The 27,212-nt window shown below is 46.9% G+C and overlaps 2 protein-coding genes across 4 annotated transcripts in view; both read right to left on the reverse strand.

Annotated features, from left to right (window-relative positions):
- Positions 1-7,543, reverse strand: part of CEL (carboxyl ester lipase) — a 16,578-nt gene extending 9,035 nt beyond the window's left edge. The window contains exons 1-5 of one of the 2 annotated variants that reach the window (XM_084820884.1): positions 7,471-7,543; positions 4,416-4,566; positions 2,159-2,281; positions 1,020-1,217; positions 272-402 (exon numbers count right to left, since the gene is read on the reverse strand). In XM_084820884.1, coding sequence (XP_084677010.1) covers positions 272-402; positions 1,020-1,217; positions 2,159-2,281; positions 4,416-4,566; positions 7,471-7,491 — 624 coding nt within the window. In that variant the 5' untranslated portion in view covers positions 7,492-7,543. Of the gene's footprint in view, positions 1-271; positions 403-1,019; positions 1,218-2,158; positions 2,282-4,415; positions 4,567-5,034; positions 5,118-7,470 lie in introns of those variants that run through there. The other variant, XM_084820883.1, reaches the window with a different exon arrangement.
- Positions 6,769-26,777, reverse strand: GTF3C5 (general transcription factor IIIC subunit 5). Of its 2 annotated transcripts, XM_084820885.1 has the most exons (11): positions 26,600-26,777; positions 24,626-24,842; positions 22,810-23,008; positions 16,636-16,831; positions 15,493-15,597; positions 14,768-14,882; positions 13,289-13,369; positions 11,010-11,107; positions 10,220-10,302; positions 9,201-9,343; positions 6,769-8,052 (listed from the first exon to the last, which is right to left on the reverse strand). In XM_084820885.1, the coding sequence occupies exons 2-11, from the start codon at positions 24,744-24,746 to the stop codon at positions 7,904-7,906; spliced, it is 1,290 nt and encodes a 429-aa protein (XP_084677011.1). In that variant the 5' UTR covers positions 24,747-24,842; positions 26,600-26,777; the 3' UTR covers positions 6,769-7,903. The 2 variants fall into 2 exon arrangements, with proteins under 2 accessions (XP_084677011.1, XP_084677012.1); XM_084820886.1 differs by lacking the exon at positions 15,493-15,597 and having other exon boundaries at positions 7,207-8,052.
- Positions 26,778-27,212: the final 435 nt, after the last annotated feature.

Here is a 27,212-nt window from a genome sequence, read left to right on the forward strand (position 1 = left end):
AGCAGTATCTTGAAACAGAAATAGACATACTATTGTCTACAGTACAGAAGAGGGGAAACAGAGCATTAATTTTAATAGGAAGATGTTTTTGCGGAGCTTGTTTTAGATGGCTTCTGCGGGTCTGTGTTTTTTAAGCTGTCCCGTGTGGGCTCCGCTACAGCAGAAGACATACCTGGCTGTACAGGCAGATCAAGCACGTCAGCTGAGGAAAACGACTCCATCCCAAATACACAGTGTGACCCAACCCAGAATACTGTCAAGACCCCCACACCTGTAAGGAGACGCTGGCGGAGCCAGCGGATTCCCCGAAGAGCGTGATGTTGTTGGGGTCACCTCCAAAGTTTTTGATGTTCCTCTTGACCCAGGCGATGGCCATGTGCTGGTCTTTAAGGCCGTAGTTGCCTTGAGCAAAGAAAAAGGGGGGGATGCATTTTAAACCAGTTAAAATCAAAGGCTGTCTGCCAGCTAAAGAACTTCTAAGGTGCAACCCTACGCATGTTTAGACAGGAAAAAGTCCTACAACTCCCAGCATTCCCCAGCCAGGAGCTGTAGGACATTTTCCTGTCTAAACATGCGTAGGACTGCACCTATAATTTATTTCCCATGCAGTGAGTTGTAGGACTTTTTCTACCTAAACATGCATAGGATTGCGCCCTTAGTTGATCAATTATCCGCTTTTTAATGCCTAAACCTCTTAAAATTAATGTATGTATTACCAACACATTTGTACACATTTTTTTTTTTAAATACAAAAGGAAACGTCAGGACTCTTACAACTGAATAAACATGTCTATAGCGGGGGAAACCTTTGCCATTTAAGGCTAATAAATTCGTAACCCGCCCAGAGAGCTTTGGATATTGGGCAGTATAGAAAAGTAATTAATTAATTAATTAATTAATAACGCCAGATATGAAAACCATTCCGATTCATCATAGCTCAACTGGCTTAGAGAGAAATGGGGACAGTGAGTCAGGGGACACAAGGGGAGAAGAGAAATACTCCCAGAGAGGCGGCTTACCTGGAAGGCTGGCATCTCCTGTACTGAGAAATCCCAGGGGTCCGAGGCGGTAGTTCAAGGTCACCACAATGACCTTCCCACGGGTGGCAATCTCCTCCCCGTCATAGAGGTAGTTATTCAAGAAGTTGGGACCCTGCCCACCTCCCCAGAGGAAGGCTCCCCCATAAATCCAGACCATCACTGGCAAGTTGGTGGAGACTGAAGCAGAAAGCGGGTGGGGAAAAGAAGCATAGCGTGAGGCAGACAGGCAATGGACGTGAAGCCAAAAGTTCCAAGGCCCCTCTCAGAGGCTGTTCACACAACATGGGGCAGTGAGGCTTGTTAACCACCCTGAACAACCCAACAACAAATAATGGGTTCTTGAGGTGGCTTCAGAAAATAAGTCACACTGCATGGTTAACAAGCTACCCTGACTGTGTTCTGATAACACGATAACCCATGGTTCAACACAACCCACACTCAACCACTGAATATGGGTTAGCATGCTGTCTGAACGGCCTCTGTCTAGAATTCATTGATGGGGGCTGCTTTTAAAGCAGGGTGCAGAACATCTGACCCGCAAGCCAAATCTGCCCCCCTTGATGTCCTAATCTGGGCTTCTGGGGCTCCCCCAGCAGCCACGCCCCGTTTCCCCCAACCACAGATTGTTTGGTGTTTTTCTGGCTTTGGGGCAGCTTTTCCCCCATTCTAAAAGGCTGAAATGCCTCTCCTATCGCTCAGTTAGCAGAAGTAAGACCATTAAGCTAAAATATTTTTGGCCCTGTCCCTTTTGCCCTGCCCACCACTGAGAGGTCGACCCAGAGATCTTCTCCAAAATGTAATTTGTCCCTCAGGGTGGAAGAGGTCCCACATCTGTTTTAAAGGATGACACATCTCCATGCGCATGACCAAAGATGCCCCCTGATCAGCCCGGCATGTTCATGGAACGACATGCCAATACAAGGGGGTGGGGGGATACACAGATTTTGGTGTGGCAACCAAACACATGAAGCTATCCCAGCTCCTGCACCAGCCACTGTGGTGCCCAGGGCAGAGAGTCCAAAGGGTGGTTTCCCCCCCCCCCCACTAATTAACACGGGGCAAAACCCAGAGGCAAGATCTACACAAGTCCCAGCTTATGCTTCAGCAAGCTGCTCTACCTTGTTTTTTCCCTTGGGGGACCCAGATGTTCAGATAGAGACAATCTTCACTCCCACGAACATCTGTTTGGGTGAGCGTGGACTGTAGGCAGCGATTCTTGTATTGCTTGGCCTGAAGGGTGCCTGACAGAGAAACGACGAACGATGCAGGATTATTTGCTTGCCGACAGGAGGGAAACGTCCCTTACAACAGGGGTGGCCAGAAAGTAGGTCTCCAGATGATTTTTGGACTTTTAACTCACAGCATTCCAGACCACTGGACCATGCTGGCAGGGGCTTCTGGGATTTGAAGTCCCGAACCTCTGGAGCCCTACCTTCTGCCTTGCCCGTCTTACAGGACGGGTTCGAATCCTGATCCTCACCCTCCATTGGTGGACGTTCCGAAGCAGAAGAGCGCAAACCATGTAGGGATCCTGCCCCCCACCCTCCCAATGGCGTTTAGGGCCTTGATCACCAAGCAACACAGATGTGCTCTCTTCTTCTTTTCTTTTTTAACTTCATGTACATACATACACAAGCAAGCTAATATTTCTTACATAATTGATAAAACAAATATTTACACATTTAGGAATAGAATCATAGAATCATAGAATGGTAGGGTTGGAAGGGGCCTACAAGGCCATCGAGTCCAACCCCCTGATCAATGCAGGAATCCAAGTCAGAGAATAAAAAGATTAAGCTTTGCCAAAGTCGATAAATAAAATCATATAAGAATCGAATATAAACCAAATATGCATATGACTCAAAAGTGATAAGATGTTCACAAGATTTGAAAGAACTGCGAATATGGAGAGTAAAGCTTACATTTACAAAAGATCAATTAACACAGTGCCTATTTTATACTTATCCTCAGGAGGAGAAGGCTATTTCATGGAGGAGAAAGCTATTAATGGCTTCTAGTCCTCATGGCTATATGCTACCTCCAGGATCAGAGGTGGTATGTCTCTGTACACCAGTTGCTGGGGAACATGGGCAAGAGGGTGCTGTTACACTTATGTCCTGCTTGTGAATTTTCCATGGGCATCTGCTTGGCCACTGATCAGACAGAATGCTAGACTAGATGGACTCTTAGTTTGATCCAGCACAGCTCTTCTGATGCTCGCATTTTCCTTTTGAAGCAGTTCCTTTTGATTAGCAAGCAAAAAAGTGTGACATCCAAGCTGGTTCTTCTCTAATTATCCCAAGATCTGGAGACTGTGTGTATTTTCTTTACTATGGAATCATTCTTTAGCAGTATTTTGCCTCCCATGCCACTACTTCTGGGAGGCAAAATGTGAGGCCAAATTGACCATTCCTTGACTGACCAGCCAGTTTTTATTGATACTGTTTTTTTTAAAAAAGATAATTTTTAATATGAGGTTTTATTCTTTATCTTTTCATCTTTTATTGTTCACCGCTCTGGAATCTGTCTAGATGTGGAGTGGTATATAAATGTTGTAAATAAAAATAAATAAATTTGTCTGACTTTCCAGCCCTACCTGCAAGGGACTGAACCCCAGCCCTTTTGCACGCACTAAGCTCTACCACTAAGCTATGGCCCTTTCCATAAAACACAGGAAACTGCCTTATAATACATCAGCTCATTCACAGACCAGCAGTAGCTCTCTCAGGTTTAAGACGGGAATCTTTCCCGGACCTATCTGGACAGCCCAGGGATTGAACCTGGGACCTTCTGCAAGCAAACCTTGCGTTCTGCCACTGATCTACAACTCTTCCCAGGGCAACATGCATAAAGTGGTTCTCCAGAGAGCATGGAAGAAAGTGCAGAATGCAGTACTGGGTGCAGGATTCTACTTTCTGGGAATCTGAATGTATTTCATAACTGTCAAAACCATGTTTCTGGTTCTCATGGATGCAAAAAAACAGGCATTAAAATGTCTGGAAAATGTCTAGTGAAATCTCGGAAGAAGCAATGCAGCAGAGTATGATTTACAGTAACTGGGGGGTGGGGGGGTAGGACTTCAGTGCTGCATCTTGCTGCAATCCACGATTACCAAAATCAGGAGAAATGATGCAAAGTAAAGTTTATGAAAATTCACTCAGTGTGCATGAAACTAACAGCCCTGTTTATCTCCTCATCACCTTAAGAGGGGAGCAGAGCAGAAATGACTTGTGGCTTTACTACAAGGCGCAGGGCTCTGGGTTTAGAACAGGGTTGTGTGGGTTCCTAGCATAAAGATACGTAAAGTGCTTTCAATGCTTGAACTGTGTTAAGTGTTATAATTGTTAATTAAGAAAGCAGACCCCCTCCCCTTACCTGGCCAGCCAGGGTGCGGCTGTGGGTCTTCCAGGGTTTTTGTAGGCGCTGCAAAAGGGATTCCTTTGAAGATATCCACATAATCCCCAAAAAGGCCCAGCTTTTTATTGACACCTTCCACAAAGCCTCCTTCCGTGTTCACGATGCCCAGCTAGATTCGCACCACAAAAGGAAAGACAAGTATTTTATTGTTCTGGTAATATATGGCTGCCTTAAGATTGCAACAAGGTTTTCAAGGCACTAAAAGGAAGTAACCTTAAAAACAGTGATGCATTCTTAACCCACCAACCTGGCTTCAATAACATTTTGCCTGATGAAGAGATCTGGAGATGTGCAAGAAAGCGTGCACATTTTTTATGATCTTTGAGTCAGCCTAATCAAAGCAATTACCCTAAATGGAGTTTGGCGTTTTTCTTACAGTCAACACGGCTGCCTTTGGGTCTGTTGGCTTTTTAAAGGAACTAAGTGCCCAATCATGCCTACCCTTGCTGCTGGCCCCAATCTAGACCCTTGAATCGTGGTATTAAACCATTCCTCTCGTCTGCTTTTCTAAACCCAGTGGTCCCTTTTCCTCCACCAGGCTAAGACTTTTATGTCCATCAGTTGGGCCCATGGTTACCTTTGCAGCGCTTGCTGCACCAAGGCAGAAGGCGAAGGCAAGGCACAGAACCCCCCAGCGAGCCATGGCGTGCTCTGAATGGGGCCACCTTGATCCTGATGGGTATTTTTATACTTCAAGTCCAGCCCAAGTTATCACGCACAGACGACAGGGGAGTGATGTCACCACTTCCTCTGCCAAGTGACCACCACTAAAGTTACTTACTGCTGTCAGTTTTTACCTTGACGCAGGCTGGCTTCTGGCCTCTAACAGCTGGTGCTCTCACACACACACACAATCCTTGCTGTGAGTTATAAATAAAGGTCTCCTCTGGAAAATAGGCAAACACCTAAGGAGGGGGCTGGAAAAAAATTAATACCAATTTCTCTAAGCATCAGCATTGTTTTCAGGAGAGACATCAGAGCTGCACAGGGCTGCAAACATATTGCTAATTCCTAGGTATTTGTGTTTGCAGTCCTGCTTAAGCCTTCAAAATTGTTTTTATGCATCTATTTAAAGTATTTATAGGCCACTTTTAGGAGCACAGCCCTTACAAGGCAGCATGCAATGAGATGAAATACATTTGAAGCAGCAAACTGTAAGAATACAGTATTGTAAGGAAGCACAGTCGCATGAGTCAGCGACATAAAACACTTTTTTAAAAGGCAGTCTGGAAGAGATCAGTTTTCACTACTTAACACTGTAGGAGCCATGCATAGTTCCATACAAAGAGAGCTCCACAGCAATGGGGCCACCACCAAGAGGGCCAGATCTCTTGTGCCTGTTAATGTATCTTTTTTGATGGGCATGTGAGCCCTATAGCTGATCTTAATTAGCAGGCAGAATCATAGGGGTGAAGGTGGTCTTTTAAATAACCTGGCCACAAACTTTTAAGGCATTAAAAGGTTAACACCAGCACCTTGAATAACTGAGCCCAGAAACACACTTGTAACCAGTACAACTAGTGCAAAATTGGTAAATGTTCTGATCTCCTGGCCCCCACAGCTGTATTTTGAACCAACTGAAGGTTATGAACAGTCTTCAACAGCAGCATGTTACAGTAGTCAAATTTGGAAGTAAGTAGTGCATGGGAACCCTGGCCAGGCCCCCGTTTCCCTCCTCACTTTTAACCCGGGGTGGGCAACTTGTAGTCCAACAAAACCTGGAGGGCCACAATTCCCACCATGCATCAGCATTGGCTGTGTTGACTAGGGCTGATGGGTGTTGCAGTGCTTTAACTCCTCTCTCAGCAGGAACAGGTGCAAAAGCCTTAAAAAATCTGCCCCCAAGCAATCCTAATTGTGCCCCCAGTATAAATTATGCAAATGAAAGGTACCTGCATGCCATCGCTAGGTACAGTGCAGTCTGCATGACTTCGTTTTGAGGCGGGGCAAGGAGTTATGGAGGGCCCTGCCCCCAAGAAACATTATTCTGCCTCTGTTCCAGCTTCTGAAATTTCAGCAGAAGATCGCCCACCCACATCTAGCCATATGGACTAGAAAACTGGCCCGTCACCCCACCTCCAGCATTACTTCCAAATCTGTGCACAGAGAGATTTTGATGACCCTCTTTCCCCTTCCCAAGCAGAAGAGGCCTCTGAAAGGAAACACTCAATACTGAAACTTCCTTATGTACCGGGAATATCGTTGAACGCTGCACATTTCGTCTAGTTCAAAAGGAAATCACACACACAATAGCTTCTTACTGCTACTAAACACCGATAGAATCAGTACTTCACTCCCTTGCACTACCTGCAGCTCTAGGAACAGAAAAGCACTCTACCCCTCTCTGTCCCTTTCCACATAGGACAGGGCTCAAAAGGTTTGGGGGCATTAGGAAGTAGCAGAAGAGTAGTGCACCCCTTATTTCGCTTTTATTTATTTTAAATGTTGTTTCAGAGTGGAAATTGCAGGGAAGTAGATTTCAGATAAACATGAAGAGAAACTCCCTACTGGTACCGCTGTTTGACAGGAGGTGGTGGTGAGCTCTCCTTCACTAGAGATATTTAAGCAGGGGCTGGATGACCATATGTTAGAGAGGCTGTAGCTGCATTCTGCACTGCAAATCCTGCACTGAGCAGGGAGTCAGACTAGATGGCCTTCAAGGAATCTTCCAAATATAATTCTAAATGTGGGACAAGATTTGCTTTGCTTCTGGGAAAACCTCTAATCAAATGTCACTCAAAAACATGTTGGGAATACAGGTCTGTGCATTTATTTACATGGAACTGGGAAAAATCTGTCAGTGAACCAATATTACTGGAAACAATAAAAAAGTTCTTATTATAAGAAGATATGGAGCTCGAGACAGCTGAGAGTTTGTTTCTCAGTTGCCATGTGAAATGGCAACAGAGTTAGAGAGGCTTCCTGGTGGCTTCATAAAACAGACCCCAAATCACTTTGGCTTGACAAGACCAGGAACCATTGGTCCATGCTGCTTTGCCAGTTTTCACTGCACCTGACAGATATCGGCATCCATGTGCCGTTTTCCATAGCAGCCACTTATAACAGCTGGTCTGCATGAGTCAATACTGGAATCAGGCGATGTGTGCAAAGCTCCAAAATTCCACAGGGTGTCCGTGCGCAGCCCATGAGGATCTGGGGGAACGGCAGACAGAATTCAGCCAAGATGAGGAGAGCTGGCAGACGTGGATGCTGCTGATGAGCATGAGAAGCATCAAAATGCACGTTATTCAGTGGCATTTTTTGCTTGCTGCAAGTGCTGCAAACTCCGCATTGACCAAGGCAACCCCAGGAAAGCAGACAATGGAGTTTGGAGTGAACACAACTCATGGGTGAAAGAGAGATGGATCTGTGAACTTCACATTGATCTGTAGGCCAAGCCAGCTTGCCCGTTCCTGCTTCTCCTCGCAAATGTCAGTCGTGCGGCGTCACACATATTCCAGAATCTCAGTCTCCATTTCATTTTCACTCCCATCGGAAGGCTTGAATTCCTCCTCCTCTTCCTCCTCCTCTTCTCCGGACTCAAACGTCAGCTGCTCTTTGCCCTCTTCTGCGTTTGAAGTACTTGTGAACAGAGCTGAAGCAAGCAAGGGAAAAGGATTAAAAATTGGGGGCAGAGGGTGAATGCTTCTGGGGCTTGCCATCTAATTTCCACTAATCAATTAGCTAAGAGATCCCAAAAGTTCAAACACCAGTTAGAAATAATCAACCCTGGCATTTGAGCACAAGATCTGGCAACTTTCAAGATCTGGAAGGAGTTGCTGCTTCTCTTAAAAACCACTGGCAGGTTTCCAGACTTTGAAGGCAATGAAGTAAGAATACCTGAGTGCCAGCTTAACCCAATAAAGTGGCCTTGGGACTGAAGGGCAGAAAGAGAGCACATTCTGGCTTCTGCCACCAGCCAGGGGACCTAGGGCCACCAGGTGGCTACACCACCTGCTTCTCAGGAAGAACATCATGCCAAGGCAGGGAGACCACCCTGGCCCATCCAGTAGGCAGAGAAGGAGCAGCAGCAGGGAGCTCTTTTCCTCCTGGTCCCTTCTGATTTTAACCTTATTTCTTAAGATGTGTTTGTTTTTAACTGGGGGGGGGGGGAGAGCGGCATAACAGAATGCAAAGTGCCGCCTTCCAGCACCATCTTTATTTGGGTCCCAAAGAGTGGTTTTGTGTTTTGGAGCCCAGACCCCACCTGTGCCTCGGACTTAGGGGTTCTTCAGCAAGTGACTTTTGTTTTAGCCTCACCAGTTTGGCCTCCTGGGAAATGAGAGTTTTGTGACAGACTATGTGCCCCACGGCAGCCATTTTATGACTAGACAAGGTGCCCCATGGCAGCCATTTTGCGAGAGCAACCAAGGCACTCTCTCAACATTCCAAATGTGTCCACCAACTCAAAAAGGTTGGGGAGCCCTGCTCTGAGGGGTTGGGATCTTGGAAAGGTCCTCAAATCGCTTTTTGAAGATGATGATGGCCAACGTAAGGTGGATTTGGGGGTCAGGGTGGGCATTCCAGTCCTAAGGGGAGAGCTCAGAAAATCCATGCAAGCGGAAGACAGAAGTGGGAACCATGGGCTTAAGAAGATGACAGGCCAATGAGTGAAAAATATGAGAGGTACGGGGGACAAGCATGATCATCTCAGTGCCCACTGGCCAGGTTAACATTTGTAACAAATCTGGACTCTCCGTGCCCAGGGTCCACCCTCGCTTGCTCAAGAGTATAGTATATTACCAGGCCTTTTAGAGCGGATGATCTGCTTTATCATCAGAGACATGGTATCCCGTAAGTCATCACTGGTCTTGGGAAGGCACCAGCCATCTCGCTCAGTACACAGTGCCTCCATGCCGTCGTTTCGGCCGATGATCTTCTGTAAGCTGAACAGAGACAAACCTCAAGTTCTGCTCTTCTCACGCCAAAGAACTGAATGATTCTTTACATCCCTCCTAAAGTCCCTGCTCTTAAAACAGAAGGAGGACAAAGACACTCACAGCCTGGATGTGCCGTGTCATTGGTGTAATAACCAACAAACCCAGTAATTGCAGATTTGAGAGCCAGTTTGTCGCTGCTCACTCAAAAACAATGGCCGTGGTTCATTTACTAAATAGCCAACTTTAAGCCACATTAGGGCCATTTCACCACTGCACAGATGGGTTTGCCTCTTAGTCTCCATTCCTCAGAGAGATGCAGCCAAGCATGACTCCCTGACAGAGGTCTCTGCCCAATACACAAGTTTGCAAGCGCACAATCGTCACTTCCCATGTTTGGATGAAGCCCTAAAAATGTTAAGAGGCTCTTAGAAGAACTACTACCAAAGAGCCTGTGAAATTTCATCTGCAGGAGAAACTGGGATGGAGGGTTCCAGCCCTTTGTCCCACCACTTTTCTCTGCATCCTTTCATCCTCCATCGCTCCCCTTCTTGGTCCACAGCAAAGGCCCCTTCCTGTGTTACAATCACTGGGCAGTGGGCTGCACTCCTGGCCCTACCCCCAGTGTCAGGCACACTGCCTGGTTCCATCCTGCCTGGAGTATTTCCACCTTCTGCAGATTCAATATTTAATGGATACAAGCCTCGAGGCTTCTGCCACTTGAGTCGGCCAAGTTTTTACCACTGCAAGAGAAGACTGTGTTCAACTTGCATGGCAACCCTAGTGGGAAGAATTACTCTGAGATTCAAGCAGACAGTCAGAAGGTATTCAAGACACAAATTGCCCCAAATCATTACAGCAGCTTCCAATGACCAGTGCAAATACCATTCCACATTCAAGTCACAGAGCTGATAGAACATCTGTCGATAGGGAGGCAGGGACCCTTCTCGGAAGATATAAATTGAATCCTATGAAGGAAGGAGAGGGGAAGAATCAGAGACAGGACTGAACTGAAAAGTCAAACGTTTCCATATAATGGTGTTCTATATTGGTAGCTTCCTAGCTGGGGAGAAAGCAGGAAGTGGGTGTCAACTGGGGGCAGGGGGGGGAGTGCAATGCTTTTAAAGGCTAGAGGCACCTAATTCAAGGAGAACTCCCCAAAAGCAAGAGCAAGGAGAATTCCCAAGAATTCCTGGGTGCCTGAAAGTTGACCTAGGGATGAGGGGGAGAAGCCCAGCACTGTTTAACTACTTTGTTCTAAGACCTGAGCCAAGAACGCTGTACCCACTGCCAAGGCCTGCCGCAACTCCTCATGGGAGCTTAACCCCTCCCAGAGGAGCCACCTCTGTGCTGGGCAAGGATGCACATACCAGAGTCTCTGTGGCATCCTAGGAGGATCAACTTCCCTGAGTTGAGACCTGCACCAACCCCAAGGACCAAGGACTCCCGCCTCGACAGGGGTCAAAGACAGGAAGATGAAGTTAATAAAACTGGGGTTCTGCATATAAGCCATTATCTACTTCTCTCCCTTTGCCAAGACAACAACTACTTGTCTTGAAGCCTTAGGTGAATCTGTATTTCCCAAAAGGAGACAAACTGTCTGGAGTCAGATCTTCCTAGTATGCCAGGAGGAGCAAGAGTGAGTTCAGGACGCACGCAGAAGACAAATGCCTACTTTAAGTTTGTACTTGCTAAAAGCAGGTTTTCTTCCACTGGGTGTCCCAGATGTGCTCAGCCCATGCTTGAGGTCCTGTATGCCAACTGCAGGACTTGCTGAAAAGAGAGGGAGGAGATTCCCCAAATTACATTACAGCACTAGAAGGCAAGAACACATTGCAACACGACATGAACTGATGCCTTTTCCTTTTAATCCAGACTTGGGAAGAAAATAGTACATGCTGTGCAGCACCTAGCAACCATCACCTTCTGTGCACAGAAGCTGCGTTCTCCCAAGTCAGACCTCTGATCCACCTAGCTCAGTACTGACTACACCAGGGCTGGGTAACCTCGGCCCTAGGGGCCAAATCCGGGCCTCCACAGTTTCCCAGATGGCCACACCCCCTTCCCCCAACCACCAATTCTTTAGTGGCCTCCCAGTTTTTGTGCAGTTCCCCCTCCCTTTTAAACAGGGTGAAATTCCTCTCCTATGACTTAGTGGCAGGAAGTGCTTTAAGCTAAAATACGCTAGTATTTTTGGCCCCAACCCTTTGCCTTCTGCCCCACCCGGAATGCAAACCCCAGAGCTTTTCCAAAGCTGGATTCAGCCCTTGGCCTGAAACAGGTTCCCCATTCTTGGTCTACACTGACTGGCAATGGCCCTCCAAGGTTTCAGATGGGAGTCTTCCCCAGCTCAAGCGAGTTCGGCCTGGGATTGAACCTGGGATCTTTCGCAAGCAAAGCCATGTACTCTAACACTCAGCTCTTCTCCAGATGTTCAAAGTCACCCTCCCACAACCTGGTGCCCTCCAGATGTTTTAGACTACAAGTCCCAGGATTCATTGGCCATGCTGGCTGAGAATGATGGGACGTGAATTCCAGGTGTCAGAGACCTACACAACTACACCACACCAGTCAATTACCAAATCGATTAACAGAATCGGACTCGAAGAGTGCTTATCAGTGGGACCTTCTCAAACTGGGGAGAAGTAACGAGTGGGGTACCGCAGGGCTCAGTCCTGGGCCCAGTGCTCTTCAACATTTTTATTAATGACTTGGAGGAGGAGGTGCAGGGAATGCTGGTCAAATTTGCAGATGACACAAAACTGGGCGGGATAGCTAATACTTTGGAAGACAGAAACAAAAGTGATCTGGATAGACTGGAGCGCTGGGCAGAAAACAACAGAACGACATTAGTAGGGACAAATGCCAAGTTCTGCACCTAGCAAAAAGAAACCAAATGCACAGTTACAAGATGGGGGATACGTGGCTCAACCACACTACAAGCGAGAAGGATCTTGGAATTGTTGTCGATCACAAGCTGAATATGAGCCAACAATGTAATGTGGCTGCAAAAGACAATGCTCTTTTGGGCTGCATTAATAGAAGCATAGCTCCCAAATCCTGGGAAGTACTAGTTCCCCTCTACTCAGCACTGGTTAGGCCTCATCTGGAGCGCTGTGTCCAGTTCTGGGCACCACACTTTAAGAAGGATGCAGACAAACTGGAGAGGGTTCAGAGGAGGGCAACAAAGATGATCAGGGGACTGGAAACAAAGCCCTATGAAGAGAGACTGAAAGAACTGGGCATGTTTAGCCTTGAGAAGACTGAGGGGAAATAGCATAGCTCTCTTCAAGGACTTGAAAGGTTGTCACAGAGAGGAAGGCCAGGATCTCTTCTCGCTCATCCCAGAGTGCAGGACACAGAAGAATGGGCTCAAGTTACAGGAAGCCAGATTCCGGCTGAACATCAGGAAAAACTTCCTGACTGTTAGAGCAATATGACAATGGAACCCATTCCCTAGGGAGGTGGTGGGCTCACACTGGAGGAGTTCCAAGACGAGGCTGGACAGCCATCTGTCAGGGATGCTCTGACTTGGATTCCTGCCTTGAGCAGGGGGTTGGACTTGATGGCCTTGTAGGCCCCTTCCAACCCTACTATTCTATGATACTATTCTATGATAACTGGTCTGGTGCAGTTGTGTGGGCCTCTTGCACCTGGAGTGTTTGTACTGAAACTGTTATTGGGGACCTTGTCCTTTCTGTTTTATATAGGGCCTGAATTCCAGCAGCATCTGGAGGGGAGCCTCAGCTGGAGAAGGCTGTCAAAAGCTGAGATGCAGTCAAGGCAAACATCTTGCAAAGCTCATCTTATTCATGCATTGCACTGGGATTGGAAAGAGCCACAAAGGGCTGGCAGGAGTCACAGTGGTGTCATTCCTGTTTCTTATGCGATGCCAGAAGGCAAGATAAAGCAGCCACCTACCCACTACCCCAGCTTCTCGCCTGCACAGCTTACCTGGCTTCTTCACCGTGATGGGCAGGCTGTAGTTGTACGTGCTGCGCTTGGCTTTTACCGGCATGTCATTTGGGGCATACCCTAAGGAGAAGGAAACATGCCCATGAAGGAGGAAGAGAGGATCAGGAAGAGCTTCTCAAGGGAAAAACACTATACCAACAGGTTTCCTTTTGGGCTGTGCGTGGCAGAAACCTAGAGAGCTTTGGAAGCTGATCAGGGGTTCCTGAATGAGAAGAGCAGTCTTGGTAGACAAGCCAGGCGGCTCACACACTCCAGATCTTTGTCTGCAGCGTGCAGTGTGCTGGGCCTTTTTCAGGTCACTTGCTCAGGTCACACAAGGCAGCATGAGGCCAAAACGGCCTGGCCAGCGTTCCCAAATAACCGAGTGTGCACCCTAGGCCACCCCTCGGAACTCTCAGCAGAGTTCTACGCTTAGTTATGTAACGGCTCCTGCTCAGAAACGTCCACGTGGCAGGGGCTCCCCGGAAGCCAAACATTTGGAGTCCATTGCATTGTACATATGTCTGTGTCTGCTTAATGTGTAGCTTTGCTAGGTTGCAAAACTTCAGGGAGTTGCCTTGTATCTGCGGGACACTGGGCTTTCCCCTCCCCTTTTCTTGGTTGTACCTTCCAGAAAAAGGGAAGCTTGTAAGGGCAGGAAGCCAAGGATCCCACTGGGAAGGGACTGAAAGCTGCAGTGGAATTTTCTCTCTATTTCCTGGTCAGGGGAACATGCACAAGCTTCCCTCGCACCCCACCAAGTCATTAAGAGAAGCCACCCACGTATTTTCGCTAAGAGAAACATATAGGGCTGGCCACCACCCTGGATGGCTTTTAAGAGGGGAGCAGACAAATCCATGGCAGATAACACTATCAACAGTTGCTAGTCCTGATAGCTACATGCTGCCTCCAGTATCAGAGGCGGTATGCCTGTGTACACCCACTGCTGGAGAACATGAGAAGGAGGGTTCTAGTGCACTCATATCCTGCTTGTGCGCTTCCCATGGGGGCATCTGCTTGGCCACTGTGGGAACAGAACACTGGACTAGAGAGGCCTTTGGTCCAACGCAATATGGTTTTTCTTACATTGTTATGAGGGGGGGAAGAGGAGAGGAGGGTTAAAAGGCAAATGATAAGCCTTCAGCATGCTATTTGGCACAAAGGGAGCAGAGCGGTCAGTCAGTGGGCCTATAAACCAGGAACTGAGAGCAAACAGCTGCTAAATCTGCCCTTTGAGAAGGTTTCCATTACCTTCACAGACTGCCTGAAGAGAACATTCTGCAGGTGCGGATTTTCCCACCACAGCGCCATGCCAAGAGGGAGAGCTGCACCTCGCAGGACTCCCACTTCTACGCAGCTCAATCCTCTCGGAGCTGGACCTGGCAACTCCAAAGGGGCAGAAAGGTGCGTGTGCACACACAGGGTGGTGGCAACAGTGAAGAGGTCAGCCGCGTTTTGCCTATGGGTTTCTATGTTTACCATATTTCATTCCACAGCGAATTCTGAAATCCAGGACTTGGTAGATCTTTGCTTCTGGGTATTTCCTGGGATCATAACCAAAGCGAACCCACAGGCTTCTCCAGGGACCTGTTAGCTACAGGGAGGATATACAGTTACAATAATATAAATGAAGCCCTGATTTCTAAGCTAGTTTTGATCCTTCCCCATATATATGTAAGAGAGGGAAATGCTTGTCAACTCTGAGCTCTCAGCTTTCAATTTAAGGTTTCAGGACAGCATTCCCAAACTACAAACACTTGGCCCAGGGCGGCAAAAATCCATCTTTCTTGCCTCTGATGGAACCTTTAAAACTGGCTGCAGTGATGAGCTTTCCCCCACTTCTCCCCTTGTGAGTCCCTGGCTATAGGAGACACATGCCAAAAAGAGGAAATTGATATTGGGAGTGGCCTTGGAGAAGAAGCTTCCTTTTCTTAACACCTTTGTCCTTGGTAGGCCAAGGGACAGAGTTATGCACCTGCTCCCTCCCAGCTGCTGTGGGGCAGCCCCCCATCAGAGGAATGAAGTGGACACCTCTCTCGGGACTACAGGGATGCACCACGGCAGGGCCATGCCTAAGGCACTCAGGGCGGACATAAGTGTGTAATTGTAACAGCTGCGTACATTTGCTTGAAGGTTTCACTGCATATGGGTTGTTTCTAAAGAAAGGAAACAAAAGGGAACTGAGACTATAATAACAGACTCACCATGTAATAAGCTAAATATGGCAGAAGAAACTTAAGTTTATCGGGATGAATGCTAATATTGGCTTTCACGGCATTACGAGACCAGACAGGACGGATCTCAAAGAGCTAAAGAAAAAAACCACACAGGAGAAAAGCTAAGAGACAGAAGCAAGAAATACACGACCAAACTTGCCTCCCAAACACAAAATCTCCACCTGAGGTCATCTGCTGAATTTCCATCTTGCATTCATGCTACCTTTTAAACAATGTGTCAACCAAAGGCAGCCTGTCCCTTCCACAAACCAGTCCTCTTATTTAAGAAACTGCCATTCCATTCTTTTGTTTTGTCAGCCACCATGGGAACCATTTAACTGGAGGACACAAATACGAAAACAACAAAATAGCCAGCGTGCTTGTCAGACTGGCAGATACGCTCCCTGACATATTGTACTCAGCCTACAGGTTATGTTTTATTTTTAGGCAAAGACCGCTTCGCTCAGCAACTGTGAGCATTCAGGTCTCCCCTGTGGTGGTCCTAAATTGTTTATACTCCAGACAACCCAAGGTAATAGGCTATTGCCCATTTGCAGTTGTTATCTGAGTCTGAATATACACTGTGCAAAAGTATCAGAATTCTGCAGTGAGGTAACCCACATTCTGCAACAAGATTCGAACAAAATTCGGCAACTTGTTTAAATTATGGAAATCCATTTTGGCAGCATCATCTCCTCAGTTCATCATGGAAAGGAACAAGGAGCAACACTGAGTTCCAAGGTCCTGCCCTTGACCAGTGGAAATTCTACCCAGCTCATTCCCTAACCCCTCCTCCAGCCTCTGAGACTGCACCATACAATGCTACCGTTATGTTCCAGCCCATCTTTGCAAGCATGAGAGCTAGAAACACACATTTCTTAAGAAATGTTTTTTAGAAGCTGAGATTCTAAGCAAGCTGAATTCTCAGCCTGGAGTACAGCTCACCATTTCCCCTCCACAGGCTTAAGGTCGTTCCACACATTACACGGCAACAAACCCAGGTCTGCCACCAGGTGTACACTTGGGAGTTCCGGGCAATCCTGGCTCTCTTGAGGACACAAGTTTCCAAACAAACATGCCTCATTCATGCATCTTTTGGGGCATGAAGCGATCCCTGAAAAGTGCACCTACTTTTCTCAACTCTTCTTCTGCTTTGTGATCCACAGCATTGCTGCAAACTCTCTTCCAGGTCTGCACTGCTGCATCCAGGGGCTTAGCAGGGATCTCTTCATCCTCAAAGTTGACAAAGATGGCATTGTGGGGCCGGCGGGCCCTGCTGAGGCCTATCAGGTTCTCGCTAGACAGAGGAGGGTTCTGATAGCCTTCCCTGTAGAGCAATGAAAGGAAATGGCAAAACACAGCTGGTTTAAGCTGAGTCATATGCTGAAATGTATTTAATAACCCTCCCTTTTAACAATTAAGCAAAACACACACAGAAAAAGGTTGTTTGTCTTTCATAATATATACCGTGGTGCAGAATCTTAGGCCTGGTGGCCAAATTCAGCCCTCTGGAGTTTCCAAGAAGGCCACACCCCTTCTTTGGCTCCACCCCCTTTCCCCCAACCACTGGTGGCTTCCCAGCTTTTGCAAAGGGTTCAAATGCCTCTCCTAAGGCTTAGATACTGGCACTAAGAGCTTCCATCTAAAATACGATGGTTTTCTTTTGTTTTCTGGCCCCACCACCTTCTTCTCCACCCACCACTAGCCCCTGAGAGCTTCTCCAAAATGGAATTTGGCCCTCAGGCTGAAAGAGGTTCTGCACCCCTGATGTAACTGGATAAGGCACTGCTCAAGAACAGAAGTGCCTTGCTGGATAGAGATACAACGGTTATGTCCAGGGTGGACGTGGCCAGTCACAAAACACCCATTTCCCAGAAGGCAAGCTGGTGGGACTACAGGAAAAGTAACTTGCCCAAGAACCTAAGCACAAGTCATAAGTGGGGGTCTGAGCACCAGAACATAGAACCACTCTTCTGAACACAAGTAAAGATGGCTCTGGAGGGCAGCCCTTCACTTTGCAGCATGCCAGTCTCCCCATTAACTTGTTTTAATTAACAAGGTTCTTAAGAAATAAAAATTGGGAGGTGCAGGGAACCTGGCAGGTACCACAAAGTGCCCATGGACACCACATTGGGGGCCCCAGCCTTAACCACATTCTGGTATGATTTAAAAAGGGGAAAGGTGAACCTTGTTATCTTGAGTTTATTTAAAATCCTCTCTATGCAGCCAGGATATGGGAAAAGGCCACCATTCTTATTCTTCAAGGGTCTTTGAAAAAAGCTGGCAAATAAATGAAATGGACAAGTTATACGAGGGCTAGGGAAAGATGCCAAATAGGGAATAATGCTCATGTGGAGCTTTGGGCATTGTATTCAGTACTTGATTGAGAAGACTGATGAGAGTATCCAACCATATATTCTCTTCTCTTTAATGTGTAAAAAAAACAAAAGCGGGGGGGATGATTGGCAGTTTTTAAATCTGTGCTTTCAGTATTTTAATTTTATGTACTATGAGAAAAAAAAGAGTCACACCCTTATTTGACGGCAGGGAGTATTTAAAAAAGAATGGGAAAGGTGAGGGAATGGGTTGCCCTGAATCGTAAGAAAAGCTGGAAGAGATTAGCAAAGTGTTTCCTTGCCAGCTTCATCATTTAATACAGATGAATTTTCAATATACAAATTTGCTGTACACTGAACTCCTGTTGACCCAAATACTTCTAGTTACTACAGCCACCTCTTTTATGTCTCTCTATTACAAAGCCCAAGCCCTTCTTGAAAGCAGTTGTTTGGACTCCGCTTTGGGATTCAGGGTTAAGCTGGGAAAGAGGAAAAATATCCCTGAATTAGGGCAGAACTGTTTCTTTCCCCTCACAGGAAAGGTTCCCCGGACCAAGTGTTGACTGGAAGAGCTCTAGCTGGAACATCAACTGAGGACCTGATGACATCAGGGAGCAGGGCAATCCGGCCCCTGGAGCCTACATGGTTCCCCACCGCCGACTTACGGCGCAATCCTATCCATTGTGCCCTCGAGGCTCATAAGCCTCCGGACTCATATCCAATGCAGAGCAAGAGGTGTGGCGGAGGCAATCCTTGCCTCCACCGCACCTCCCGCTCTGCGTTTCATCTAGACGGCCATTTTCGCCCATCTAGCTGGCCGTCTTGGAGGGGGAGGGAAGGAGGCTGGAGAGGCCTTGGGATAACATGCAGCCCTGCCTCCCCAGCCCCCTCCCCGCCCATTCCAGAACGCCCCCTTTGCAAACTTTGCAAACAGTCAGCACAGTTCTCTCTGCCCTGGCTATAAGGGGGAAGGGAGCGTGGCTCCCCAGCTCCAAAGTGGGAGCACTGTCTCCAGTCCCGGAGCTGGCAGTCCAAAATATCCTATGCCTCTCCCCTCACCCGCAGATGCTGCCTAGGAGCCATAGAACTGCTCCCCCTGAAGGTCATAAAAAAGATAGAACATAAGAAGAGCCCTGCTGGATCAGACCAAGAGTCCATCTAGTCCAGCAATCAGTTCACACAGAGCCTAAAATTAACTAACTGCACCACCACATGTTGTGAATATTCAATCCTACTTCTACCTCAAATAAGCAGGCTTTTTGTCATTTCCAAAACCCACCAAAGCCAACAGGAGGACAAAAGAATACAGAAGAACATAAGAAGAGCCATGCAGGATCACACCAAGAGTCCATCTAATCCAGCATTCTGTTCACACAGTGGCCAACCAGCTGCCCGTGGGAAATCCACAAGGAGGACAGGAGTGCAAGAGCACCCTCTCTCACCCATGTTCCCCAGGAACTGGTACACATAGGCATACTGCCTCTAATACTGGAGGTAGCATATTGCCATCAGGACTAGTAGACATTGATAGCTTTATCCTCCATGAATTTGTCCAATCCCCTTTTAACGCCATCTAAATTGGTGGCCATCACTAGGTCTTGTGGTAGCCAGTTCCATAGTTTAACTCTGTGCTGTGTGAAGGAGGACTTCCCTTGATCTGTGTTGAATCTCCCATTCGTCAGCTTCATGGGATGACCTTCTTGACTTCTAGTATTATGAGGGAGGCAGAAAAATGTCTCCCTATCCACTTTCTCCACCCCAGGCATAATTTTCTACACCTCTATCATGTCTCCCCTTACTCGCCTTTTGTTCTAAGCTAAACAATCCCAGCTGTTGTAACCTTCCCTCATAGGCGAGATGCTCCAGCCCCTTGATCATTTTAGTTGCCCTTTTCTGCGCTTTTTCCAGGTAGTAAATCAGAATTCAGTCCATGCTACATCATATTTACTTTCCCCCCTGTTTAGTTTGGATGAAGGACAACAGTGAGAAAAACCCAAGGTGTCAGCATGAGAGACATTCCAGATGTTCCCTTTGTTAACAGAACAGCAACCAAAATTAACAGGTACAGCCGCTTCAGGTCAATGCCAGCTCAGTAACAAGGTGGCAATGTAAGCAAACGCGATTGGCTGTCCAAGCCCTTAGCTTGGAGTGCCCAGACAGAAGCAGCTGCACTAATGAATAAAGAAGGAATTTAAAAAGAAGCATGTACTTCCTTTCCCATACCTTGTTTTTACCTCCATGGGGTATGCAAACCCAAAGAGAGTTCAAGTTGGGTTCACACAGCAGCTTCACATACTCAGGCGCTTCTGGGTGCCTGTAACAGCTGTCGGTTCTGACAGCTGCCACAAGCCCCCGTGGAGAAGCGCTTTTCAGCCCTCTCAGCGCCTCTGCTGCTCGCGCACGCACTCGCTCTCCAGTAGTGCCTAGCTTCTCCTAGAAGCAGAGAGGGGCACAGGAGATGTTCTGATTCTGTTCTTTCTTCTCTGCTGCCGGAGAGTAGGCGAGCGAGCGAGCGGGCAGTGGCACCAACAGGGCTGGAAAGGGGCTCTGTACAGGTGCCTGCTGTTGCTACAGGAACCTGGGGGCTGCCCATACAAAAACTTGTTCATGGACTCCTACAACAGCAGCCCTGGAGCGTAACTGTCTTCAGCCCAAACACAGCCAGCTGTGCCCATAAATCAGGGGTGCAGAACGCAAGGCCCGGGGACACAATCCAGCCCTCTGGGGCTCCCCAGAAAGCCACACCCCCTTCCTCATGCCCCATCCCTTTCCCCCAACCTGTAATAATTTGGTTTCCCAGCTTCTGTGCATTTTTCCCCCCATTCTGAAAGGTTGAAATGCCTCTCTGAAGGTGTAGTTAGGGTAAGAGCTTTGAGCTCAAATATGCTGGTATACACTGGCTTGCCTCCTTTGCCTTTGGGCCCACCCACCACTGGAATGCGCCCACGCCGCCCATGAGAGCTTCTCTGAAACGTAATTCGGCCCTTGGACTTCCGGGTGGAACCAACGTCGCCCTCGCAGCCTCCACGGGACGCTATCTCAAACAGCTTTTTAAAAGGTTGAAAAACCTTTTCATCTCCCCCCTGGAATTAAAAGGGGGGGCAAGGCAGCAGCTGGATGAGATCTTGGAGAAAAGTACTCTCCGTGAAGAAGCGGGGGGCTGGATTCCGAGACTACCCTCCCAGAGCATAAACATCGCAAAAAGCTGTTCTGAAACTCCTATCTAATAGGAGAAAACAGGGCTGACGTGTTCCACTGTAATGTATGGATTAAGAAATATCAACAACATCTGAGGGATGGTTTAAGAAATATCAACAATATTTGAGAATATCTGAGGACCTGCAAGATTTGTTTGAAGAGAAACATGGCTATAGCGAGGAGAAGGAAAGGAATTGCATCACCGCCCACTTCCCCCGTACCTGCGCTGGCAAAGGCTCCAAGAACCGAAGATATAGGGGAATTATTTACTTTGATAAAAACTTTATCTTCGCAATTTGCTGAGCAATCTAAGAGGTTGGATTCAATCAAAAATTCCATCACTGCCCTGCAAGGAGCAGTGGATTTAATTAACACTTCTTGGCAAAAAATGGAGATGAAGGTTAATGAGCTGCAAGATTGGCTGACAACGAACAAAACTACAACACAAGTTTTTTTCAAAAATTCCTCTGCCAGAATTTCCCAGCTGGAGGTCTTCATGCGCAGATCCAATGTACATATTATTGGTATTAAAAATCTGCCTAGAGAAGTAAATTTGCCTACCTGTGTAGACAAGTTTTTGCATGAGATACTCCCTGTGCTATCTGATTATTTATTTGGCATTTTGTGTGCCAAATGCTAAAGGGACCGGCTATACGATTATCGTCCAATTTGCAAGAATCTCCACAAAGAATTATATCCTGCATTTGGCAAGAGAGGGTGGAAATGTTTTTTGGAAACAAGATAAAGTTATGTTATTTCCGGATTACATCAAAGAGGTGGCTGATAAAAGAAGGCAATTCATCAAGGCGAAAAATATGGCAAAACAAATGAACTTGCAATATCACTTAAAATATCCTGCTACATTTTGCATTGTTTCTGAAGGTCAGATGAAGAAGTTCCTAAAACATGAAATGGCGGAGGCATGGCTAAACGTAAAAATGCGTGAGACTTCTGTTCCAGGCCCATGAACTGGAATCTTTAAACAAGTTTTGTTAATTGTTTATGTTTAGTCTGCATGATTCAAGCTAGGTCAGAGATATCTGATTATACATACATTCGTTCACTCTCTTTCATTCTTCTTCTTTTTAAATTTTTCTTTTAATTCCTATTATGATATGCTGTATTTAAATATATTGTTTGAGGGTGTATTGTGCACACTCATTTATATATCTAGTATAAATATATAACTTATATATTTACTGTTGTAAAGTTGCTTTCAAGCTTTATTATTATATAACATTATAATTTCATCTCTTTTTTGCTATTATTATTATTACTATTATTATCATTACTATAAGACTACTAAGTAAGATTTTTGGTTGGTTAAACTGTTAGGCTTTATTATTACTATTATATTCTAACGTAAGGGCAATATATGGTTGCTGGGAATGAACTGTAGGCCTGCTTCTGAAGCCCGTATGTATTGGAGTTTAAATTTAACCCTTTAAAAAAGGGGGAAATTTTATTTTTCTTCCTTTCTTTCCCCCCCCCCCTTTCTTCTTCTTTTCGGTATTGTTGTGTCCTCCTAAGAATATTGTATTGTTAGGAAATTGTAGTTATTGATCAGGTTGTTGGTATTGTTTATCTCATTTATAAAGACAAAAATAAATAAAAAGTATTCTAAAAAAAAAAAATGAAATTCGGCCCTTGAGCTGAAAGAGCTTCTGCACCCCTGCTATAAATACTGCCAAAAGGCAAAGCCCAGATGTAGTTCTCAATCATACATGCTTAGCAAATGGCTATTTGCTATCACCACAAGAAAGTCGCTGACCTGTGCTGTGTTTCTGGGCGATAATAATAGTCTACAGGTGTGTCCAGGCGTGAGAAAATGGGTGGAGGAATATAAAGCGGCAGGTCACTCATGAAGAATTCCTCTTTCTCCGGCTTGAGCATCAGGACTTTGTCATACATTGATGTTTGCTTCCCATCAGGTCCAGAGTGCACTGCCAAATACTGGAAATCGGACATCCCTGTAGGCAATGAAATAGAAGTGTGTGGATTCACCCCAACAATGACTAGATTTCCTCTCCGCACACTACTGAGTGAAGGAGGCACAGCAGAATTGGACACCTTGTTCAGTACCAAAGTAACATAAATGAGGGACACTTTTCACTTGCTTAGTATTTGCTATATAGCCACCTATTATATATTGACAAGATGCCCAGGCAGAGAAGTTATAGCTGATAGGATGGCTGAATGTCAGCTAGCCAGGGTGGATAAAAATACATTACATCTAAAAATGTTTTATTTATTTTTAAAGAAATTTTAATTTAAAAATGTAAATACCAAGTTTCTTAAAAATTAATTTAATATTTAATTTAATTTTAACTAGGTTACTATTAAATAACCTGAATAAAAGCACGATACTACTACAGTTAATCTCTAAACTGACTCAATACCTTTATCAGACACATTGAATTAAAGGAAGTTTTTAAAGTAAACGAAGAATCAATCTGAACATTTCTCAATTATGAATATTTACACTCCATCCCAACTCTACACTTCTTTTTCTGTACTGCCTTGGGGAAGAAACTCTTTCTAAAATGTTTGGGAACCAAGGGATTCAGAGTCCACATTCTCTCTCGTGGTTTCACTCACCATGGCTTAGGGATCACTCCTACAACCACCGAGATTAGCAGCTTATTTTATTGACAAATAAGGAAATCTGCACTTTTGCGTTTCCAGGCCCAATTCAAAGTGCTGGTATTAACTCACAAAGCCTAAAACAACTTGGGGCCAGTTCACCTTCTATATCTAACTGCCTGGGTCCTAAGATCATTCTCAGAAGTTTTTCTTCAGGTGCCCCTGCCAAATGAAGTGAGGCAGATGGCAAGTAAGGAGAAGCCCATTTCAGTGATGGCACACCAGTTGTGGAATGCTCACTCCAGAGAGGCTCACCTGGTGCCTATGCTGTGGTCTTCTCACCACCAGGTGGAGACCTTTTTATTTTCCCAGGCTTTTTAGTCCTTCAGTTTAAAAAAATATTTGTTAGGGTGCAATCCTATGCATGTTTAGTGACAAAGAAGTCCTACAACTCCCAGCATGCCCCAGTCAGCATGTCTGTCTGGGGCATGCTGGGAATTGTAGGACTTTTTTCTGTCTAAACAACCATAGGATTGTGCCCTTAGTGGGTTTTCTGATCTTTGCTCTGCTGCAGGCTTTTACCCTGGTGTTTTACTTTGGTTTTATTCCGTTTTAAAGGGTTTTCATATTACGTTTTACTATGTTGTTGTATTTTATGGTTTAAGCTTTGGTTTGTGAAACAGCTAGAGAGCTTTGGCTATTGGGCATTGTAGAAATGTTATAAATAAATAATTTTTCAAGCTTTTAATTACAATATAAAGCCTCCTAGGCCTGACAACTGAGAAGAGCCTACAGCTCAGGGGGAGAGGCCATGCTTTACATGCGTAAGGTCCAGGATCACTACCCGACTTGGACAGAGGTGGGTAGCACCTCTGGGAAGGATCCTCTGGAGCACCTATTGGCTCTGCAGACCAAAGGTCTACTTGTTATATGGCAGCTTCTTATATTTTATACCCTGCACACACACATGCTCACACTCCAAGCAGGTCAGAGCAAATGATTACCTTGAAACTTATAAACTGTGGCGACAATGCCAAGGATCTCCACTTCAAACGTGATTTCTTCCTCAAAGTCACCAGCTTCTGTCTGTTTCCTCCTAGTTTTCTTTTTCACTTTGAGCAGCATGGAAGATGTAGGGAAGCGGTTGGCACACACGGGGTGGCAGTAGGGATCCTTGGGGCGGAAGTAGAGCTCCAGTCTTCTGCTTGGATCGGCATAGATCTAAAAAGGATGGAAATCACCCACGCTTAATGTTTAAATCTAATCTGACCCGTTAGAAGTCTTTCTGACACTCACCTCCTTTCCAAATCACCCCCTCTCACAAAGGGTATCAATTCAGAAGAACCATTTGAGAACTCCGCTCAAACTGCTACACTTCAGGTCATGTCCATGACCTAGTATACGCCTTTCTCTCTATATAAAAGAAGTAGGCAACCGAAAGCCCATGAGCTAAATCTGGGCCATGGATGGCTTCTAGCTGGCCCGTCACTCCCCTATGCCATCCTAGTTAATAACAGGACATAAGAACTGCCTTGCTAAATCAGACAGAGTTCCATCTAGTCCAGGGGCGTTGAGTCTCAGGCTTGCTGACCAAATCCAGCCCTCCCAAGTTCCCCAGATGGCCACATACCCTTTCCCCCAACCACTTGGTAGTTTCCCAACTTCTGTGTGGCGACCAAGACATCGGGTTTGCTGTGGAGGTCCACAGCCACGAAACTCTCCTGATACTCAGACTTTGAGATGCAGGGGGCAGAGCTAAGGATATTGCCTGGCAGATTGGTGGGTGGAGCCTAGGGGGAAATGGTAGGTCAATGGGTGGAGCCTGACTATATATGGTGGCTCAGGCAGAGCCTGATGGTTGTGGGCTACTTTTGTGGTGTTCATTCTAGACCAGCCTTCCCAACCTGGTTCCCTCCAGATGGGTTGAACTCCAAGTTGCAAAATTCCCAGCCAGCATAACCATGGCCATGCTGACTGAGAATCATGGGAGTTGCAATCCAACACATCTGGAGGGTGTTAGGCTGGGGAAGGCTGTTCTAAGCTGAGAGATGTGTATTGTGGATTAACACTTTTCATACTGTACTCTTTTTAGATAATATTTTTATGGTGCTTATTTGTATTTGTAGTCTTATATGGCTGGCTGGGGGATGCTGGGAGTCCAACACATCTGGAGAGGGTCAGGTTGAGGAAGCCTGACTTAACGGGTCCCTTGTTTGGCTTCCCATGCTGGCTGGGGGATGCTGGGAGCTGTAGTCCATCACACCTGGGGGGCGCCAGGTTAGAGAAGGCTGACATCACAGGTCACTTGTTGGGCTGGCTGGGGGTGATGGGAGTTGTAGTCCAACACACCTGGGGGTACCCAAGCTGGGGAAGGCTACTCTGGAGACTCTAATTATTATTATTATTAAATTTATTAATCGCTCATCTGGCTGGTCACCCAGCCACTCTGGGCGATGTACAACATACAATAAAAACAGTTTAAAACAATAAAATTCTACAATAAAAACGTTTTCTAAAATACCCTAACCCACCCCAAATGCCTGCCTGAACAACCGCGTTTTTAATGCGCGGCGGAAGCTCATTAAAGAGGGGGCACGGCGGAGTTCCCTAGGGAGGGAGTTCCACAGAGCGGGGGCCACCACAGAGGAGGCCCTCTCCCTCGTCCCCACCACTCTAGCTGTCCTGGCTGATGGGACAGAGAGAAGGCCACCCGAGGCTTTCCTTTTCTAAGGAACGGGGCGGAGGGGGGGGGAAGAGTCTCAAACTTGACGAACTTTCCTGGCACTGGACTTCACCGGGAGGAAAAAACAGCGCTCCCCTGAACATACGCAGAGTGCAGAGTACACCCCCCGACACACACACACACACACCCCCCACGTCCCCGCGTCATAAGGAGAAGGCATGGGCTGGCGAGGGAGGGCCCGGGGGCTCTGAGGAACGGAGGGAGGGAAAGGGGGTCCCCGAGGAGAATCCCTCACCCGGGAGACGCCCTCTTCGCCCCCCAGGGTCAGAAGCGTCTTGCCCACGTCTCGCACCACGCCGGGGTACTCCACGCACACCAGCCGCTTGTCGCGCTGCAGCTCCGGGGTGGCGGCGGCGGCCGCAGCCGCGCCCCGGCGGGCTTCTTCCCCGCGCCCGCCGGCGCCGCTTCGCCCCGCCATTTCCGGGGCCCGCAGACGCGCGGCGACGCCGCGGTCCGTCCCTTGACGCGTCCCCCGCTGGCGTCGCAACCCGGCCCAGGGCGCCGAGGTTCCGGGGAAGAAGGGTTCCGCGCCTGCCAAAGAGCCCGGGTGCCGCCCAACGCATGTTTAGACGGCAGAGAATCCTACAACTTAGACAACGCATGTTTAGACTGAAAAAAAGCCCCACAACTCCCAGCATCCCCCAGCCAGCTACGCTGGCTGGGGGATGCTGGGAGTTGTGGGGCTTTTTTTCAGTCTAAACATGCATAGGATCGCACCCTTAGAATAATCTAAATCAATTTACTACTAGGTTCTAGGCTCTTTGTTGTTGTCGTTCAGTCGCGTCCGACTCTTCGTGACCCCCTGGACCACAGCACGCCAGGCCTTCCTGTCCTGCGCTCTCTCCCGG

The sequence above is a fragment of the Heloderma suspectum genome, chromosome 14, assembly GCF_057233095.1.
Source record: "Heloderma suspectum isolate Gila_16-S chromosome 14, 16-S_ref, whole genome shotgun sequence".
Lineage (NCBI taxonomy): Eukaryota > Metazoa > Chordata > Lepidosauria > Squamata > Helodermatidae > Heloderma > Heloderma suspectum.

What these genes read in the sequence shown, in the direction of transcription:
- GTF3C5 (XM_084820885.1), bottom strand. Translation starts at nt 24,746, where the DNA reads ATGCTGCTCAAAGTGAAAAAGAAAACTAGGAGGAAACAGACAGAAGCT. An exon ending in CGCCCAGAAACACAGCACAG is followed by an intron (nt 16,832 to 22,809) that starts GTCAGCGACTTT and finishes ATTGCTCTACAG; the next exon opens with GGAAGGCTATCAGAACCCTC. An exon ending in CATCACGGTGAAGAAGCCAG is followed by an intron (nt 11,108 to 13,288) that starts GTAAGCTGTGCA and finishes CTCTCTTTTCAG; the next exon opens with CAAGTCCTGCAGTTGGCATA.